The sequence below is a fragment of the Arvicola amphibius genome, chromosome 6 (assembly GCF_903992535.2).
Source record: "Arvicola amphibius chromosome 6, mArvAmp1.2, whole genome shotgun sequence".
Taxonomy (NCBI): Eukaryota; Metazoa; Chordata; class Mammalia; order Rodentia; family Cricetidae; genus Arvicola; species Arvicola amphibius.
The window spans coordinates 38,210,789-38,232,250 of NC_052052.2; the positions used below are offsets into that span (position 1 = coordinate 38,210,789).

The window sequence follows — 21,462 nt, forward strand, 5'->3', positions numbered from 1 at the left end:
CCTGAGAGCTTGCTGGCTGGTCAACTTGGCTAAAAGGAGAAATGGTTTAGTGAGAGATCTTGTTTCAAGGTAATATCAGAGAGTGATAAAGACAATGTTTTGCTCTGTCCTCCACATGATCACAAAATACCAGCATACTTACCTGCATGCATCAAGTACACATACCCAATTCCCACATCCCAAACACATACGCATGTACTCATGTTAGTCTGCACTCTATAAAACAAAAACATAGTAAGCAGATGTTCATACATATAATGTTGGGGATAGAACTCTGAATCTCACACATGCTAGGCAAGGAGTCTACAAGTGAGAAATAAACCCTTTGTATTTAAATTTATATACGCTAAACTGATTTGTCTACATTAATGAATTGTTAGCACTCAAAAACAATATAGGGAGGACTATGGAAAAATCTAACACTCAGAATTTTTTTTAGATTCCTATTATATAAGATTGAGCCTAAGAATTACATAAAAACTAATTAAAGACACACTAGTTAACAACAGTTTTAAACAGAATAATTGAAAAATAGCTCACTGTATGATCATGAAAACAGAGAAATGAATTTACACATTACAAGGAACTGCCAAGTTTTAATCGTGAAGTTGCCTTGCTAGAATATCTCTGGAATTTGTGGTAGAGGTGTTTAGAAGATACTTTTTCATTTGGGTAGAGGTGGTATGTGGCAGTAAGTTGAAAAAGGCTAGATCCAGGAGAGGTTTGGAAGAACCATCTCAATGTCTACCTTAGAGAAAGCTAGATAGTTTGTGAGTGTCCGTGTAAAGGCTTACCAAGCCAAAGACAGTCTACATAGCTGCCTTGTGACCTGGAACATATTTCTAAGCACCTCCATTCAAACTGCTCAGATTTGACCTTTGCATTCTTCACGGCTCTCACAGTTTCCTGTTCCTCCCTATAAAACTTATCTCATCATTTAGTCAATTCACTTACACATTTATAAAACACTTAGTGCACACCTAATTGACATCAGCCTTTTGTTAGAAACTGGAGACAAGACTGCTAAGACATGCTCCCTTTTTACTTGTGGGAGACAAACTATAAGCTTAGGAAGGAGGCAACATACATGAATGCCAATTATAGGTTAGTCAGTTTACAAATGTTTCCTTTCATTCCCACAATACCACAAAAGAGTATTACTGCTTTCTGACAGATAAACCAAGACAGAAACTGCCTATGTAGTTTGTCCAGAGTGTATCCTATTGAGGAGTTGTGCTTGTCTATTCCAAACACTTGTGTTCTTGCCATTAACTCCACTAACTTCAAATTTTAAGACACACAGAAATCACTTCTTATATAGGAAAACTAATAAAGAACAGAACACTCTCTGGTCCACTAGCAGAATTTCCAACACAAAAGCCTAGAAATCTGTACTTTCTACAAACATACATATGAACTATATTTTGAAAATCAATGTACTTTAAAAAGCAAACAAAGCAGATAAATTATAACAATATTATTGTAGAGATTGAACAGAGTGTGCAAATGCTACAGACATTACAGCTCCCTATATCCAAATGGTGTAAATTTCCTGCCTAAAAAACAGTATTTACTATGTACAATTTAAAGTCCAAATTCTACCAGAATACAGATGTACACCTTATAAAAAAATGTACCTGTCACACATTTCCAGCTTCCCCAGTCCTTTCTATGAACAACTGCTTATTGTCTTACTGAATCAATAACACTTCTTTTCCATCTGTATCAGCCGTGCAAAAACTATAAAGCTACATCTTATTTTCAGATTTTTGCAATGTCCTCTCCTTATATCCAAATTGTTATTTCACATTCATTCTTTCAAAATCATTTTATAGTATCATTACTACAGAATATAGTTCCTGGGTACTTAACAGATACCAATCTAAGTACTTATAAGTACTAACTAATACAACCATCACAATAATCCTATAAGTAGCTACAAACTTACATTAAAGATAGGAGAAGGGGCTGAAGAGATGGCTCTGTAGTTAAGAGTACTTAAGTTGTCCTTTCAGTGGTCCTGGATTTGATTCCCAAGCATTTACATGGTGGTTTACCACCATCTGTAACTCTAGTTGTAGGGGATGGGATGCCTTCTTCTAGCCTGAGTAGCAGCAGGCAGGCAGGCACGTGGTACACAGACTTATGCAGATCAAGCACACATACACACAGAATAAAGTTTTAAACGGGACTGATGATGGCTTGGAGGTTAAGAGTCCTTACTGCTCTCCAGAGGCCCCAGAATCAGTTCTCAGCACCTACTTGGTGGCTCACAACCATTTGTGACCCCAGTTCCAATAGATCTGATCTGCCTCCGGCATGCATACACAAATTTGCTCTAAGTAACCTTCAGCAATGTCTCATGAGACAAAGAGCTTTTCTTAAGCAAGAGTATTTACCCTGAGTTCATCTCAAACTGCACTGCTTTCTGTTCTTCTGGCCAATGTGCATTTCCTACTCTTCTAAACCTCCTTCTAGCCCACTTGAACATGGCCCATGTCTCTTCATTTGTATCACCCTCAACTTCTGCCACTGAGATTTCATTTTACAAACAAATGGCAAGTTTCCTGCTAACAGATATGCTGTTATCCTAGCTAGCTTGGCCTGGTCTTATCACATGAAAAGCATTGGAACAATTTTCCTGGACTTAAATACAGAAAGAAAGCACATAAGTCTGTGATGGGTAGTTTCTCCAAAGTGAGGAATAAAGGAGTCAGCAGGCAGGTATATGTTAGACATTTCCTTGACAGAAAGATGTTATTTTGAAAAGCAAATGTAAAAGTGCTCTCAACCACATGATGGTTTGTTCTACATGGTTGGCTGGTCTTGACATACAAACTGAAATTCTACAGTTCAATCTCCTAGTAAACAGTAACAGGATACTCATAGGTATACACTCCAATTGATCACTGGATTAAAACTTGTTTAGAAGGCTTTATACCATCCAATTGGTGAAGAGATGTTCACCAATCTATTGCTTTATGTGAATAAACAAGTTAAGACAACAAAATACATGTTCTTTGTTTCAAACATCCCTGGAGTATTTGCAGTAAAGAAATTCCACACACTGTATTCTTTGCATTTTATTGCTTTAGTCTATTTTTCCCCTCAGGATAAATTCTTCATACAAACTAAAATAGTATAATCAAATCTAGGCAAAATGTTACTGAAAACCAAAATGATATGGGCTGGTGAGAAACTTAGTGGTAGATCACTTACTTGCCCATTATGTGTGTGGCTTGGGTAGCACTGAAAGAAACCAAGAGCCAAAAACCATCAACCAAAAGCTTAAACAAGGTTTGGGAATGTAGTTTATCTGGTAGAGTGCTATTTCACAGGCAAAAAGCCCTGTTTTGAGTCCCCCACACTGCCTAAAAACCATGTGTGATTATGCCTGCCCTGCCTATCTTAGCACTCAGGAGGTAGAGCAAGGTCTCCTTGGCTATATAGCAAGTTTGAAGCCAACCTAGGACCTTGAGACCCTGCTTTGTTTAAAAAAAATCTTAAAAAGGAGAGAATTGCCATGTTTTGTAGGCTCCATGGAGCCCTGCCCTTTGCTGAATAGAAAAGAGAAGAGGAGTGGAATGGGGGAGGGAGGGCAGAGAGGAGGTAGTGGGGAGGGACTAGGGGGAGAAGAGGGAGGGGGAATTGTAGTCAGGATGTAAAATACATTTTAAGAAAGGGGTGGGGCAGAATGCAAAATCAATTTGAAAAGTCTTCTTTTCCAATTCTCTTTACTCGTTAGCCATCCCACCACAAGGCAAATATTTAATTTAAAGAGAAATAGACACTAAAGCACAACAATAACAACCAGGCTGACTGTACGTGAATCTTGGGTTAGAAACAATGATTGTCCTTCAACTGGAGAACGATGAAGTAAGACTACATGAATTCAGTTCCATCTAGAATAAAAATAATAAACAGTCTCCCCACTGGCAGCTATGGAACTAGCAGTGACTGCATTATACTTTTGAGAACTGCTGCTTCAACAGCTAGGGTCTGTATCTGTAAACCCTGCACAATCCTACTGTTGCCTATACAAATGACTGTTCTAGTCAGTCACTGGGAAAGTCACTAAAACTTTAGTACTTTCCTCTTCTGTAAAATGGGCACAAAACACATGCTTTGAAGAATATACAAATGACCCAGGCTTATGACTACAATGCTAATGTTTTAATAGGTGCCACCAAAGTTATTTAATAATGAACTGATTTTAAAGTCTATTATATGAAATGTTTATTTTCCTCTTCAAAAATTTTTCAAATAGATTATATGGTACATAGTTCTGTGAATCCTAATACATGTGTATAGTCATGTAATCATAAGCACTATTTCTATATCAATGTCCTACATATACATGCATCATGGAAATTATGCTTTGTTTTTACTATAAGTATCTGTATATCATTAATATCTAAAGGATTGTATCATCCTATTATGGTACCCATGTTGAGCATATTGTGGGCACAAAGCAGCAGGACCCTGAGAAGTTTAGTGATCAAAACAAAATTAATGCTGGCTCACCAGCTGGAAATCTCTGAAACATTCCTTTGAAACTAAAGATGGTTTTTGTCTCTCCTATGTCTTATGTTTACGAGTATTGCTGTGTTTTCAATACTATAGTGCAAATACCTGCTTCCAGGAAATACAGTTAATTGATGAAGCAACTTTGCGAATAAAAATTAGTAGGTATAAAGCAGAGAAAAGGTCACATCCCTTTAATTCCAGCATGGCAAGGCAGAGGTCAGAGATAGACAGAGGGAGGCAGAGGCAGGCAGCTTTCCATGAGTTCAGACTAGCCTAGTCTACAAGAGAGTTCTGGGACATCCAGGTCTGTGCCTTTAAAAAAAAAAAGCAGAGACAAGCTTGTAGAAGTAAGATAACATTAATAAAACTGTAGTAGCGAGCTACTGAGTCTGTTATTTGACTTGCTTACTACACAAAATTCTTAGCTTTTAATGAATTCAAACTCTTCTTTTTGTTTTTCCTCACGCTTTCCCCAAACAGTGAATGTACTTTCGGTTTACCTATCCTTGTCATGTCTTTTCTGGAACTGAAACCAAAACGTGCCTGCCTCTTTACGAGAAATTCCTCCTGACTACAATGGTAATTTATCTATTTGTTTTGTTTAGTTTTTCGAAACAGGGTTTTGGCTTTGTAACCTCGAGGCCATGGCTTCAAACTGAGGATTCTCCTGCCCTGCTCAAGTGTTGGGGTTATAGGTATTTCTGCCCCCAAATTCCTTTTCATAAGCATGGTCATATAAGGACATAAAGAATTCTTAGGGGATATGAATATCTCCAAGAAAAGGTTTAGGTTAATGTACAATATTTAAGAAAAGAAAATTTTTGTAATTCTTTTAAAAAGATTTACATATAGAAAATGTTTCCATTAACATTTCTTTAAAGTATCAATCAGATTTGACATTGGGAAGATAGAAAGACCCATGTAAAAGAAGGATTTCAGTTTTAATTTTTTATTCTGAGTTTTAAAACAGTGTTATATAGGGCCTTGTTTAGTGGTTAAAAAGCACACATAATCTCCTGTAACATTAGCTCCAAGAGATACCACATCTCTGGCCTCAGTCAGCACCTGCACTCATGTGTATATATCCATATGCAGGCACACACCTATACACACAATTAAAAATAAGAAAAATAAATCTTCAAAATAATCCAAACCAAAAGAACAATGCAATATAAAGGGAAATAAATAACCAGACACACTGTACCACAGCCAGTTCCCATCTCATAACCACCACACACACACACACACACACACACACACACTTCATTTGGCCTTACTGTTACTGAAAGAAAAAAGTGGACAGGTTGGGCCAGCAATTTAGCAATGAATGCTTTTATGGTGATAGATGGTGACAGCCTAAATAAAAAAAGAATGCATTACTGAGATATTATCAATTGTGTTCTGTCATTACACATAGTTCCACCCAGTCTAAACTTGTCAAAAAGTGTTACTGTAATCCATGAAGAAGACTCCACCTCAGGCAACAGAGGGGAAAATCTGGAGGACTGGTTCTGAGCAGGTGTGTTGAACTGTGGTGCCAGTGTTGACTCACTAATCTCTTTACACTATTCTGAGATGTCAGGAACGGATGAACTGATCCATCATCAGCAGGCATTTAAGAGCAACAAGTGTAAATAAAGAGGGTGTGGATGTATTTTTTTTAAGTGAGTGTTATTTCATGCACAAAAAGTAGACCGTTAAGACAAGGTTTTATTTTATTCTGCTCAACTGACTAAGATATTTGGGAATCTAGGAATGTCTGGTCGGCTCTTCAGGTTAGTCTGTGCTGACTTTATTTAATCTTGGTAAGAGCACTGATTCAATTTAGTTCATGAATAAAAGGGTATACTAGTGTCACAAGAGATGATGATGAAGGCAAAGCGACTGTGGCTGTGATGCAGCTCTAGACATCTGGCAAATTACTTAACCTCTATAATATACATCAGTGCTTCCTTCAGTAAAAATAGTGACAATAACTACTTCTTATCAATGTGATAGCTAGAAGAGACTATTTGTAGAAAATATATAATACTTGGAAAGGCAGATGCTAAATGCATTCATAACTGGGTACAGTGGTATAACATTGTGATCGCAGCCACATGAAGGGCCGAAGCAGAAGGACCATGAGTTTGAAGCCAGCCTTGGCAACACATTGAGACCTCATCTCTGAAAACAAACCAAATCAAACCCAAAGGCACACATTCAGTCCCTTCTTTAAGGTAGTTCTGACACCCTTGCTTCAGTAAAAGGTGAAAGTTTAGACTCTAACATCAAGTAGTACACTGCTCAGCTGCTCAGGATTAAAGCTCATGAAGACAAAGTGCGACTATTTTCTGCTTTTTTGGATTACAAGAGTGTCCAGCACGTGCTGTATCGACTCAAACTTCAGGGGTGAGGGCTAGCGTTAATTGTCAACTTGACAGAGTATAGAATCACCTGGGAAGAGAATCTTAGTGAGGCACTGTCTATAATCAGCAGGCTGGCCTGTGGGCTTTAAGCCTTTGGGAACTATCTTGACTGAGCTGAAGAGGTGGGAAGACCCACTGAGAGGCCTCCCGTCCCTTAAGCAGGCAATCCTGAACCGTGTGAGAGGAGAGAAAAGCACTCAACCTTGCTATAGCCCAGGCTGGCCTCAAATTTCTTCTGGTAGTCCTCTTGCCTGTTTCCCAAGTTTTAAGGTTATATGTCTTTAAAACATTTACTATTAGTACTCCAATCTATTTTTCTTCTTCATTTCCCATGTTTTTGGTATAATTTCTAAGAAATATTGAAGAAATCCAAGGTCATGAAGCTACTTCCTTACTCATTCCTCTAAGTGCAAATGCTTTAGTTCTTAATTTCATTCTTGTATAGAAAAATCACGAATCAAAGCTTCTTTGGCATCTGGATATCTGGTTTCCCCAGGACCAAGGTTAACTCGATTGCTCCTTTCCCAGTGAATGATCCCGCATCCTTGGCATCCTTGGCGATCAACTGGCTCTCCTGAGGATTCATTTTGTTCTGATTTCTTCCACTGGTATTGGGCTACTCTTAACAGCAATGCACTGTCTTGATAGGCACTCTGAAGCTACAGCTTGAACTTAGGAAGTATAAACGCTTCATATCTTGATCACTTTCAAGACTGCTTGGCTACTGGAGGTTCCTTTAAAACTCAATATAAAAAATCTGACAAAATTTTCTATTTCTGTAAAATCACCTTTAAAGGTTGACATAAGAACTGCACTGAATCTGCGGTGGCTCTAGGTATCAATTTAAATTACATCAATACATTTCTTATTCCATCCTACTCTATAGGAAAAATATAATTCCCAATTATTTATATTCTCCTAATTTCATTTTTTGTTTGCAGATCTTAGTGTAAAAGGTTTGGGCTTCACTGATAAATTCATTCTTCAGTATTTTATTCTTCTTTCAGGCTAATCTAGATGAAAATTTTCTTAATTATTTTTTTAGATTATTGCAAGTGTACAGAATCGTAGCAGGTTTTCATGTGTTGACTTGCAATCTTGTTCAATGCTGATTCCTCCACTTGTTCCAAACACTGTGCATGTTGTTACATGGGTTTTTTTCATAGATGTCCGTTGCTACAGTCAGAAAGTACCCTTTTATTTCAAGAAATGGTACTTTATCTTATTTTAAATAAAAACTGGCATCATCTTGACTCTTCTTTGCTATATATTACAGATTATACTGCATACTTCAATGAATGCAAACCACTTATAAATACAGCCATAGTCAGTGGTTCTTAACCTTCCTGATGCCACAATCCTTTAATACACTTCCTTATGTCGTAATGATCCCCAACCATAAAATTATTTCATTTTGCTTCATAATTGTAGTTTTGGCTACTATTATGCACTGCAATGTAAATATCTAATATGCAACCCCAAAGGGTCATGACTCACAGGTTGAGAACCACTGACACAGTCCATCCTTTATCTTCATTTTTTTTTTAAAAAGATGATTTTTATTTTCTTGGTATGGGTGTCTTAAGTGCATGTAAGTCTGCATGCCATGTGCAGGCCTGGTGCCTATGGAGACCAGAAGAGGATGCCAGAATGCCCTGGATTGCAGTTACAGTGCTTGCGAGCCACCTTGGAGGAAATAAAATCGAGGTTCTTGGAAAGAGCTAATCTCCCAGCTCCTATCCTTTAATTTACGTTCTTGTTTTAAGCGATACTAACAGTTTACAATAACATTGCAGTATTTATAGTATTTCTCAAAGTGTATTTAAATGATAAGTTCTGCTTCGACCTGACGGTTAGCTTCTATATTCTCTCTTCTTATTTCAGGTAAGTCAGAAAGTCTCAGAGAATATGAAGAAACTGAAGTGAATGCCTGTTAGTCTTTTCAGAACATAAATTCCCAATCAAACAAGGACATAAATAAAAAAATCTCACAAAATGCCACTATAAATTCTGTAACATCCCGTATCAATGAGTATCAATCAGACTCAGAATGAAAGGCCTGTTTAGCCATGGAAGACAGTGGTGAGTAGATTACTGACTTTAATTCTTTAGTTGCTCTTACAGAATAAAGCATTTCTTTATACTAGGTTATAGCCTTGTGTGGAATTTAAAACATATCTTACCTACATAGTATTCATTTCTTTCAATGAAGAATAGACAAAATTTTCAGTTTTGGATATCAAGCTCTGTATGATGAAAGCTATGTTCACCAGTTTAATTTGTTGCAAGAACTCTTTATATTTTACTCTAAAAAAATTTACAACTATGTTTTCAGCTTTAAAGTCTTAGAAACCCCAGAATACATGGATGAGACATGAGATGTGAGGTCACCCATATATTTACAGCCATATATTTAAGTGTGTTGGAAAGGATGTGTATTTCATGCTGTCATTACAGGCCTAAGCACACACATTTGTCTTAGATTAGTGAACCAGCAAAACTGTAAGTGGCATCAGAACCACATGAAAAGCTTGTTGAAATAATAGATTGATGGGTTCTAGACTCAGACTATAGGAGAGTAATCAAGTGATCCTTAAGACAGTGCCTTTGGTAATTAGCACACTTAGCTGAGTAGGGATGCTTACCGACTCTGCCTTCTTTTGTAAATGGTCTGCTAGAAAGATAAATGCTTCAAGTTGTCCAAGAGTTTTTCATTATTTTATTCAATAGTATGTTCCAACTCAAGGAGAATATTATTAATTGCCAGCTATTAATTTAAGTAGAGAAAGGATTCATATTCAAGTACAATATTTTTCATTTAATAGTTAGCAAACTTCCCTCAGAATATTCCTAAATGTAGCTATTTGAAAATAGTTTTATTAATATGTAATTCACATACTATACAACCCATCCACTTAGAATGTATACTTCTATGTTTTTTGATATATTCACAGATATTTCCTATCACTATCACACTCATTTCCATCACCTGAAAAAGAGCCCACATGTCTTTCAGCGAGCACCCTCTCATCTCTATGTCTATAGACTTCCTTACTGTAGACTTTCACATGAATGGAATCACTCAAACCTAAGCAGTGCTCAAGTTCAAATCTTAAGTTTCTTCTGAGACTCAAGGTGAATTCAAGTGTGTCTGGCTTATTTACTTAGCATGTTTTAATATTTATCCATCACATATTTTGAGAATAGTGACTTTTTATGGCCATCATTTACAGTGATGGACACTTGAATTGGTTTCATTTGTGGGCTATTGTGAATATGTTAGAATAATCAATATTCTTTCCATTGTTTTTTAGAAAATTGGAGCTTAGTTGAAGAGAGGGAGGAGGGAATCATATGAGCAAGGGAGGCAAGATCATGAGCGAAAACCAGAGACAGCTGACCCAAGCTAGTGGGAGCTCAAGGACTCTGAACTGACAGCATGGGGATTCTGCATAAGACTGAACTAAGCCCTCTGAATTGTGGGTGACAGTTATATGGCTTGATCTGTTGGGGAAGGCTGGCAGTGAAACCAGGACTTTTCTTCAGTGCATAAACTTGTTTTATGGAGCCCATTTCCTACGTGGGATACCTGGCTCAGCCTTGATACAGGGGAGAGGGGCTTGATCCTCCCTCCACTTTGTATACCAGCCCTTTATTGACTCCCAAGGGAGCCTTACTTCCTCTGAGGAGTGGATGGAAGGGGATTAAACAGGGGGCAGGAGAAGGGAAGGGAGGCAGAACTGGGGCTAGTATGTAAAATTAAAACATTTTTAAATAAAAAGGAAAAAAGAGTTGTTGCTGGATTTTTTATTGCTAACTTGGTATTTTTGTTTTAGTTTTGTTGCTGTTAACAAAACACCCAAGGAAACAACTTGTCTTAGTCTCTTTTTTATTGCCGTGATAAGACACCATAATCAAGGAAACTTACAGAAAAGTTTGTTGTGGGTTTACAGTGTCAAGGGATTAGAGTTCATCATGTCCCTGAGCATGGAGGCAGGTAGGGAGGCATAGTGCTGCAGTGGTACCAGGAGCTTACATCTTGACCACAAGCACAAGTCAGTGAGTGCTACTGGGAATGGTGTGAGTCTTTTGAAAGCTCAATCCAGCAGCACCCAGTGACACACCTCTTCCAGTAAGTCCACATGCCCTCACCCTTCCCTAACAGTTCCACCAGCTGCAATTTAAACATGAGCCTATGAAGGCCATTCCCATTTAGGCATTCTTTCAAAGTCTTCCTTCCTTCAGTAAAACTTCACTTCCTAATAGCTCATTCAGTTATGAACTTATTAATGGAATACACATTGATTGGAGAAATTAGAGAATTTTATGATTTTTATGATTTATGAGAATTTCCCAAAAGCCATACATTCTGTGGACTAAGCCTTCAACAACAGTAAATCTTTTGGGGGGAGACATTTCATATCCAAGCAATGAGATTTAATACATGGCCTACAAAGGTGCATATCCACCTCATATTGCAAAATACAATTAGTCTATCTCCAAGAGCCCCCAGTTGTTAATAGTTTACACTCTGCCTCAAAAGTTCAAAGTTCAGAATTACTTATGAGACTCATGACAAACTACCATCTGTAAGCTGACATAGATAAAATCAAGCACAAGTTATATATTTCCAATAAAATAGCCCAGCATAAGCATTCCACTTCCCAGATGAGGAATGTAGGCATGGTAAGGAAGGACCAGACCCATCACAAACAAACAACAACAACAAAAAACAAGCCCTAGAACCCACCAAGGAAAACATTCAATCCTGCATATCCCTGTCCAGTAAGTGCTACAAAAGTCTGAGCAGCTCTGTCCTTGGGCCTGGCTGGCTACAGTCCACATGGGCTCTTCCTGAGCTCACTCTTTACTGCTCCTAGAAGCCCTCCGCAAACAGTCCACACTCAACATTCTCATTTCCCGAGTTTCCTCCCTGAAATGTTTCCTCTCTCACAGCTTTACACATCACCCTTTCAGGAACTACCTGCAGAGATTCCAACTCTGTCCCCAGTACCCTACAAGCCCTTGCATTCTCCGTCTGAAAGTGAAATTAGTCTGTTGTCAGCTTGAGCAGTAGCTGGGCACTGTGGTTCTGGGAGTATCGCTCTCCGAGTACCTGGACGGCTTAATGCTGGGAAATATCTTGAAGATTCCAGGAAACTCTGGAGTTCTCTCTAAAGCAAAGTTTTTCAAGTAAGTTTGCACCCTTACATTTCTTGAGCTGCTGTGGGTGGATTATGGCCAATGCCTGAGATGCCTTCAAGGCATCTTTGTTATTGTCAGATGCAACATCCTTGGCATCTTCTCAGAGACACTAATCTTTTTAAGCAACCACACCTTCTTTGGCATCAACTTCAAACATGTTCCTTTTCTAGCCAAAATGGAAGGTTTTCAAATCCTTCTGTTCTGCTTTCCTCACTGGTTTCAATATAGATTGTGGGGCTAAAGAAGCCAGCAATACCCATGCCTGTGGTTGGGATGGTGGTGTGGCCTGAGGTTTCCTCCACCAGGTTAATTAGTTTGGCAACCCAAGTCAAACTAGCACAGTCTTAGGACATGGGCAACATGTGTAACAAGTTCTTTGTCAGAATGTAATACAAGCCACCTTCAGTCTAATTTCCAATAAACTTCTCATTTGTAATTGGTAATCTCAATAGTACAGCCTCTACTAACTGAATTTCTATCAGCATTCCTGGTAGTTCTGAGCTCATATGGTAACCATCCATTAAGATCTACTTACAATGTTCTGGCTTTTCTAGCTTGTTTCTCCCAACTTCTCTCCAAATTCCTCCCATAACTAGTTCCAAAGACTTCTGAACCACAAAGTCATACACAGTCATTCATGATCTAATTTCTCAGTACCATTTTTTTGTGGTAGTTTTATACTGTGTCACAAAACACCTGAGAAACAACATAATGAAGAAATCTTTTAGGCTTATGGGTTCAGTCCTGCAGCTACTTGGTCTTAATTGTTTTTGGGCTGGTGTACAATAAGGCAGACATCATGGCAGGGGGTCATGCATAGGATAGTGGCTCTTCTCATTGCAAGTCAGAGGCAGAGAGAAACAGAGACCAGAGTCAGGGACCAGATAAATTCTTTAAAGGTATGCACATGATGATCGATGTTCTCTTATTTCTAAGAGTCCATTCAATGATGAATTAATCAATGAATTAACCAACTGGTCAAGTTAATGAACTATTGAGCTAATCTCTTTAGGGAACCAGGCCTTCAAACACACAAACCTGTTCGTGTATTCAAAAACAATGTTTCACTGGCAATACAAAGACTTACATGTATTTTTATCTCAAGGAATTATTGTAGACAATTTCCCTCTTGGTGCTTGGTATTTTCCCTGCTTTTAACAGTAATTTTTAAAAAAAAGATATGATTTTCTCTTTTGCTCTGAAAAAATACATCTAAGAAAAAGGTAAATCACTAAACTTTCCTAAATATAAAATAATTTTTTAATAATTCATCCTTTAACAAGAAAATACATTGTTACTTTTATATAATAAATTGTTAAATACACTGTTAATTTTATATAATCAATTTTCATAATTCACTTATTAATCAACCTTTTATAGCATTGTTAAATACACTGTTAATTTTATATAATTAATTTTCATAATTCACTTATTAATCAATCTTTTATAGAAACTAGTATGAAGTTAGCTGCACTAGTATCTTTTATGCTAGCAAAAATGTACTTATATAATGTTTATATTAATAGTGAACTAGTTTGAACTATGTTGTAGTGGTTTGTAGTATTTACAAATAGTTTTGTGTTTCAATAAGCGACATTTGGGTCATAATCAATTTTAGGTAACTAGGAATCCAACTAATTCAAGCAAGAAAATAAAATGAATATGTTTTAACAATAATGTGATAATAAGAAACTTAAGATGTTAAAATCAACTGTTTCTATGTGAAATAAGTATGAATAAAACTAAGTTATGATCGGCTAGCCATGCCAGCATGGGAATCAGGCAGGCAAACTTCCGTTCTCCTTTCCTGTCCTCCACTGCATATCCTCCTGTCCTCCTCTAACTCCACTGCTTGAAGAATCTGCAGATACAGGAAGACCCAGATTTCCTCCTTCCTAGAAACTCTCTCACTTAGCTCCCTCCCTTCTAGCCCATCCCAATTCCTTCCTGTCAGCCCCTAATAACTAGAAACATGTGTTTCTCTGTACCCACAGACTCAAAAGTACTCCATACTGAGCAATCCACAGCCACCACACTCCAAGATTTAGAGAACAGAAACCAAGGAAGGGAACTGTCATCCAACAGAGATAAGACCACATAACATCTGGAGTTTCAATCAGCTCAAACGCAGATGCAGAGACACCAGTGTAAAACTACAAACAATAACAGCTGGGACAATACCATTCACCAGAATCCAGCAACGCTACTACACTAGGCCCTGAGAAATGTAACATAGCTTAAGCAAGTACAAGACAAGGACTTCAATGAATAGATAAGGAAAATGTGGTACATTTACACAACGGAGTACTACACAGCAGCAAAAACTAATGATATCTTGAAATTTGCAGGCAAATGGATGGATCTAGAAAACATCATATTGAATGAGGTAACCAAGACCCAGAAAGACAAATATCATATGTACTCCTAAAACATGTCTACAATACTCCAGTGGCCAAATTTACCCAGGTCCCACTAAAAGATTTTTAAAATCCCCCCCCCCCCGCGTGTGTCTCTGTGTCTCTCTCTGTCTCTCTCTCTCTCATACACACACACAACACACACACACACACACACACACACTGAATATACAGTGTACTGCTCTTTCAGTCTTTGATCTCTATCTGGATTGTGTCCACTACTGATACAAGTTAATCAGAGATTAAGTTGGAAGGTAGTAAGCCTTAAAAGGTTTCTAGATCACCTATAGCTAAAAAACGGTGCTCATGAAAATTTAATATATTTACTGTTAGAACTCATTTATCGTTTGTAGGCAAGATTTAACCAAAATAAATTCTAAAGAAGAAAATAAAGATCCAAAGATCCTAGAACATGACTGCTGTCAACAACTTTCTCTGCCGAGGAGCTCACCTGGTGATATGCCTTAGTGAAGGCACAATAAACATTCATTAGATCAAGCTTTTTCTGGGCCATCAAGGAATGATTCAAGAATGCAAATATGTTTCAGGTTTGAATATAGTGAAAGTTTTCTATTTGCACATAGGCTATCTATTGGTGTGTCGATATAATGGAAGGAGTGAAATAAAAAAAGGAGTGCAACCAAAGACGCAAGAAAGCAAGGTGAGTATTCTATCATGCAAGTACTTCTAAAAGTTTGGAAAAAAACACAAAAAACAAAAAAAAAAAAAAAGAAAGAAAGAACCAGAGTCTACCTGGCTTTGAGCTCATAACTCGTTAGTATTCCGAATTAAAGGGTTAAGGCACGAATGAGCCATTATACTTACCCATAAATGTAGAGTTCAAGTAAATTCAAGCCAGTTAGCCTATCCCTTCTATCACTGATTTAATTGTACATTTAACACAATCTTACTCGAATCATTTTAAAAGCCAAGACTGTGCCGGGCAGTGGTGATGCACACCTTTAATTCCAGCACTACACGAGGCAGAGACAGGCTGATCTCTGTGAATTCAAGCCCAGGCTGTTCTACAAGAGCTAGTTCCAGGACAGCCAGGACTGTCACACAGAGAAACCCTGTCTCAATAAAACAAAATAAATGAATAAACAAAAATTCTTGGAAACTGTGTATAGTCCATATCAAACAAACATTCACATTATGTTATTTATCATACAGCATAATCTGTAAATCTGGTACTAATGAGACTCAAGATTTAAATGGCTGAGGAATGTGTTTAGTGAATTATTGCCAATCAATGCCTCTGTTCCAGGATAAATGTAATCCTGAATGGCAATAAACTTATTATTACAAATTTCTAAGTACGGTACTTCATTATTTCAAAATGTCAATTTATAGAGTAACATTACAAATTATCTTTCAACCATATACCTGGCTATCTTTCCTTCAAAGTAGAGCACACTGACAATACAGAAAAATTACAATCTGAATATTTTTGTGGGAATAAAAGAAACCCAATAAGCATTAAAGAGCTGAACCATAGCTAAAGATGTGGATCATTTGGTAAATTACAAGTGTAGCATATTTATAATGCAGCACTTAGGAGATGGAGGGAGGAGTAATACAATCTCTGGATCATCCTTGGCTACATTTGCCAAAGACACATGGGGTCCTGTCTCGATGGAGGCCTGAGACACATGAGGGCTGGGGAGATCCTGTCTCAGAAAACAGAACAGAAGAGAGCAAAACCAGTCAGAGCACTCTGTTAATCTATTACTGGGGGACCGTATATTTATATCACTGTAATCAAACACTGCATTTTCAAGATAACTGTTTCATGTAAATTCTTCCAAACATTCACTTACATAATTAATTAACAAACATCTATTGAGTACTGAATTTATCCTTGGTACGAAGAGATGACCCCTACTTATAAAACGAACAAACATAACTGGGCCCAGTACGGTGGCACACACCTTTAAGCCCAAACCTGGGAGGCAGAAGCAGGCAGATCTCTGTGAGTTCTAGGTCAGCCTGGTGTATAGAGTGAGTTAAGATCAGCCTGGTCTATCTAGTGAGTTTCCAATTCAGCCTGGTCTACATTGTGAGTTTCAGGAAACCAAGGCTATATAGGAAGATCCCATCTCAAAACAAATAAACACTCAAACAAAACAGAATAAATTGCTCCCCCACCCCAAACCAAAGCAAAATAAACAAAATAATCCCTGTTAACTGAGTGGAAGACAGTACTAAATAAACAAAGCAAAATCCACTAGCATAGTGTACTAGTATAAGCTTATATTAAAACTGTCACATTTGCAGTAACTAAAAAGAATTCTACTCACTGCTTAGAATTACCTTCTCCCTTTGCTGTTCTACAGAAAACTTAGATATAAAAATTAAAGCATAAGTTTACAAATGTCCATAAGCATAGCACTTCAAATTAACAAATGTTAATATCTGCTTCATTTTTTTTTTATGGATCTCTTTTCTAAATCCAGACATTTCTTGATTAACCAAGTGTTAATGATTAAGGAATTGCTAAAACATCTATTGGCTAGATGACCCTGGGTGAATTTGCTTAACTCTGCCCCTAAGTTTTCTCATTAAAAATAATCACCCTCACCTAGGTTGGACTGTCTTGTATTTGACCCTCGGTTTCCATGTTCTACAAAGGTTTTGATTGGATTGGATCAATGGTGCCAGCAGGAAACCATAGTAATGAGGGAAAATGAAACTATTTCTTTATATAACTCCATATAAATCCTAAGGTTGGCAATACCTCTATCAAAACCAGTCCTCAAATAGTGCCTCCTATAAAGCCTATATAGAAAAAAATGATAAAAATCTATATAGTAAGCAGAATTTCCTGGACCAAGATTTTCAAACAAACCAATGAATTATTTTCTGACAAAGTGAAATGTCTAGCACCCTAAATCTAGTAAAATGTAAATGATTCATAAATTTAAATAAAGCTTTAGAACTTGAAGTCACAGTAAGACCAAAGAGTCACACTGATAACACTGGCAAACCTAGAATGGCATGTTTACATTCTTACCTACCTATCAGTCATGATACAGTCACTCATCACCACTGACAAATCACCCCATCAAAATATGAAAACTCTACTTCACCTCTTATCTTACCTCATCCTTTATGTCTTCCTGTTGTTGAGCTGAGAAAATCTCCATTGCAGCCATGAGTCTCATCATTAACTCATCCACAGTTGTATTACCTAATGAGATGTAAGAGATTCAAAGCTTTATGTAAAACATATATAACTTCAAGTTATTAAAATTATTAGAAGTGAAAAGTCATAACAATAACAATAAAGAAATTATCAGCATTAGAAATTACAGAATGGCTGGGTGGTGGTGGTGCAAGCCTTTAATGCCAGGACTTGGGAGGCAGAGGCAGGCGAATCTCTGTGAGTTCGAAGCCAACCTGGTCTACAAGAGCTAGTTCCAGGACAAGCTCCAAAAGCTACAGAGAAACCCTGTCTTGAAAACCAAAAATAAAATAAAACAATAAAAAAAAAATACAGACTGGAGTTGGGCAGTGGTGGCACACGCCTTTAATACCAGCACTTGGGAGGCAGAGGCAGGTGCATCTCTGTGATTTCAAGGCCAGCCTGATATACAGAGCGAGTTCCAGGACAGTCAGGGTTACAAAGAGAAACCCTGTCTCAAAAAACCAAAACAGAAAGAAGAAAAGAACTGACAGTCTAGAATGCTGGTATTGACAATACTTTCATATGCTGGGCGGTGGTGGCACATATCATTAGTCCCAGCACTCAGGAAGCAGATGTAGGTTGATCTCTGAGATTAAGGCCAGCCTGATCTACATACTGAGTTCCAGGCCAGCCTGGTCTACAAAACAAGTTCCAGGAGAGCCAGGATTACACAGAGAAACTTTGTCTGGAAAAACAAAAACCAAGCAACAAACCAACCAACCAACCAAACCACCACCAAAAAACCTTTCATAGTTTAATAAGTAACAGTAAAGTAACACTGTGGCAGTTGCAATTTAAGAAAAACCATATTTAATTAGCAATTTTTAGCACCAGAAAGAAGACTGTCCAAAGCTGTGAGGTTCAAAGGCCCTTTCAATTTATAAACTCAATGGCAGTCATAACACTAGTCACAGCCACCAACTGCTCACTTGTCTATGACTATGCTAAACTGTTTTGTTTTCACCTCAATTAATCTGCACAATTCTATGAAGTAGACAGTATAATTCAGATTTTCAAGAGAAGGAAAACCAGCTTTAGAGGGCTCCAGAAATCCACCCAAACACAATCAAGGCAACAGTAACAGGGTCAGGACTTGAACCAGGTTAGTCTGATTCAGGAGCCAGTCCTTATTCCCATGCCCCGCACTTCTTCCTGTTCTGGGTACATTCCCCTCGCTTGGTAACGTGGAACTGGAGATTGACATTCTATACAACTACTAAACTATGTTCTCAATCCTCAAAGCCTGCCTCCCTCCAGTCATTGTCTATACTTGAAATCACTGTTAAAAATTTCTCTGGCAAAACAAACAGGAATTTAATGTTTGAAAAAATATTTTCCTCAATTAATATTTTCCCTTTGTATGCTTTAAAATGAAAGATTAGATTATGATCTTTATAAGGAGGGGTTTAAAAGATGCTTGATTTTTCCTTAATGTTATTTTACTCCTTAAATCTAAAAGAAACATAACATGTTTAAATAACATCTCCTAAATAACTAAAATTTTGATTTGGGTGACCTACAATGGAGAAATTTATGAGAATACAAGAGTGAGATTTCTCTCCTCTCAAACCTTTAGGAAGAAAGACAGTTGATGCCCAGTGTGGTGCAACTACATCCACATAAAACCTGAGAGAGCTTGGAAAGGAATTCTAGACACAAAAGAACAGAGTTTAGTGCAGCTTCTTGGTAGCTGCATTTTTTTTTTTTCCTGGCGGGCTCTGTTTGCTGGCGGTGAGCAGGGGCACCATGGCTCCATTAAGATAGGTCTTCCTGACTCTGCACTCAGAGTGAAGGCTGCACGGCGCCCTTAGGAGGGTTTCCTGGTTTTCGCCAGTTGCACTAACAGCTCTACCTCTTTCAGGACACAGAGAACTTAAATGGGGTCTGTGAGAAGCATATTACATAGACCCACTGTGACCCTGGAGCTGGGTCAGCACGCATAGCTCTCAGATGAAATGAACATGCCTCTGCCACATTGGACTGGGCAGAACCAACAGGCAGGGCTGCAGAATTAGTCCTAGCCACGCCCGCTTAGCATTTTTTAAAAAAGCACTCCTGTTTAAAAATAATAATTACAGATACTCATGCAATAAAGACAAATTCAGATGGGAAAGACCTCTAAGTGGGTCACAGTGTTAGATAAATGTATGTACCCTTGGGAGAGAGAAAAAAAAGAGTATAGAGAGTTATAGAAAGAAGTAAATCATTAGAAAAAAATAAAACAAAGTCTTTAAAGAGACAAGAGTAAAGACAGTCATAGGTTAAAGGAGTAAAGAAAAATAAGCCATGTAAAGATGAAAAATACATAGAGCGTCTGGATTATGTATATTATTGTGTTTTCTTTGAATTTTTCGATTGGGAATGAACTAATTACAGAAAGACATTTCGTTGTACAGACTGCTGAGCTAAATCAACATATATACTTTAAAGGTATCTGGACTTAAAAATTTGGGTATAAGGATATGTTGCTTTGGCAAAGAAGTTCTGCTTTTACTTCCACAGAGGATGAGAACCTGTGGATTCCTTCCAGACTAATGTGGTTTGATGGACCAACATCCCTCAAAAGGTGTCCATGAACCCCTAAAAATACTTTACCCAAAAAAGGCAGGAAGCAGTTTGGAGAGAACTACACCCAAATTCCCAAATATTGTTTATAAATGTTTGTTTTCATTTAAAGGGAGATATGATATAGAGATGAATACTTTTCATTGGTATGGATCTTGGTCTATTGATACAAATTTAAGGTAAATTTTGTTATATATATATTTCTGCTCTTGATTAACATATTGTCTTTGTGCAGCTCATTTAAAAATGTAATGTATAATTAAGAATACAGGTTAATAGATAGTCTTCTATAATAGTCAAGCTTATGGTCATGTTAGTTAGCTTTTCAAGATGTACAAAGATATATTTCAGATGGATAGGTATTTTTCAAACCTTTCAAAGACTAACAGATATGGTATTTAAAATGTTTTAAGAACTTAGGGCTTTTCATGACAATGAGACACATCTGCTCCTGGCAGCACCGATCTACTACATGAGGATGATGGGCATCGAAGAGGCTCCTCATAAAGTTTGTTAGCCACTGGGCAAGAAACTGCTCTTGCCTGGACTGCTTGATGGTATGCTGTATGAACTGGAAATGCAGGGCCCACAGAAAAATGACTGCTGAACTTGCCTAAAGGTGAGACAGTTCTTCAGGGTTCCTGTTTCATAAAAGAGTCTGCCAGACATTCTGCAGGATACAGAAGAAAGTGACTGACAAACTGTCAATAGAGGCAAAACAGTCTTTCAAATTTGAAAAAGTCTCTCAGATACTATGGGCCTGCAGGCTAAAGATGGATGTCCCAACTTTACAGAAGAATTTTGGGTGACTCTAGGCAAAGAGATGTCTCTATTAATTCTAGAGATTTAGAAGTTGCTTACAATGTACTTCCTGCTAACTTAGGTAATATTATATCCTTCTGGGGTCTTTAATAGAGTTGAAAAATAGACAGTTACAATTAGTTTTCCTTAGTTATGATAAGATAAAAAAGATATAAATATTATAACTGTAATTCTTGCTTGATACCTGTTTTGTTATGTGTAATTTTACTATGTTAAAGTTATAGCCTTCTTTTTTATCTAGACAGAAAAGAGAGGTTATATGGAATTCCCCTCTGAATGCTGTGAATGTGTTTTGCTATCATTGGTTAATAAAGAAACTGCTTTGGCCTAT

The 21,462-nt window shown here is 37.5% G+C and overlaps 1 protein-coding gene across 2 annotated transcripts in view; it reads right to left on the reverse strand.

The window, feature by feature from the left end:
- The window catches only part of Faf1 (Fas associated factor 1), a 278,068-nt gene that overhangs the window by 37,531 nt on the left and 219,075 nt on the right, over positions 1-21,462 (reverse strand). For both annotated transcript variants that reach the window (XM_038332461.1, XM_038332462.1), the window contains exon 15: positions 17,659-17,747. In XM_038332461.1, coding sequence (XP_038188389.1) covers positions 17,659-17,747 — 89 coding nt within the window. The remainder of the gene's footprint in view (positions 1-17,658; positions 17,748-21,462) is intronic.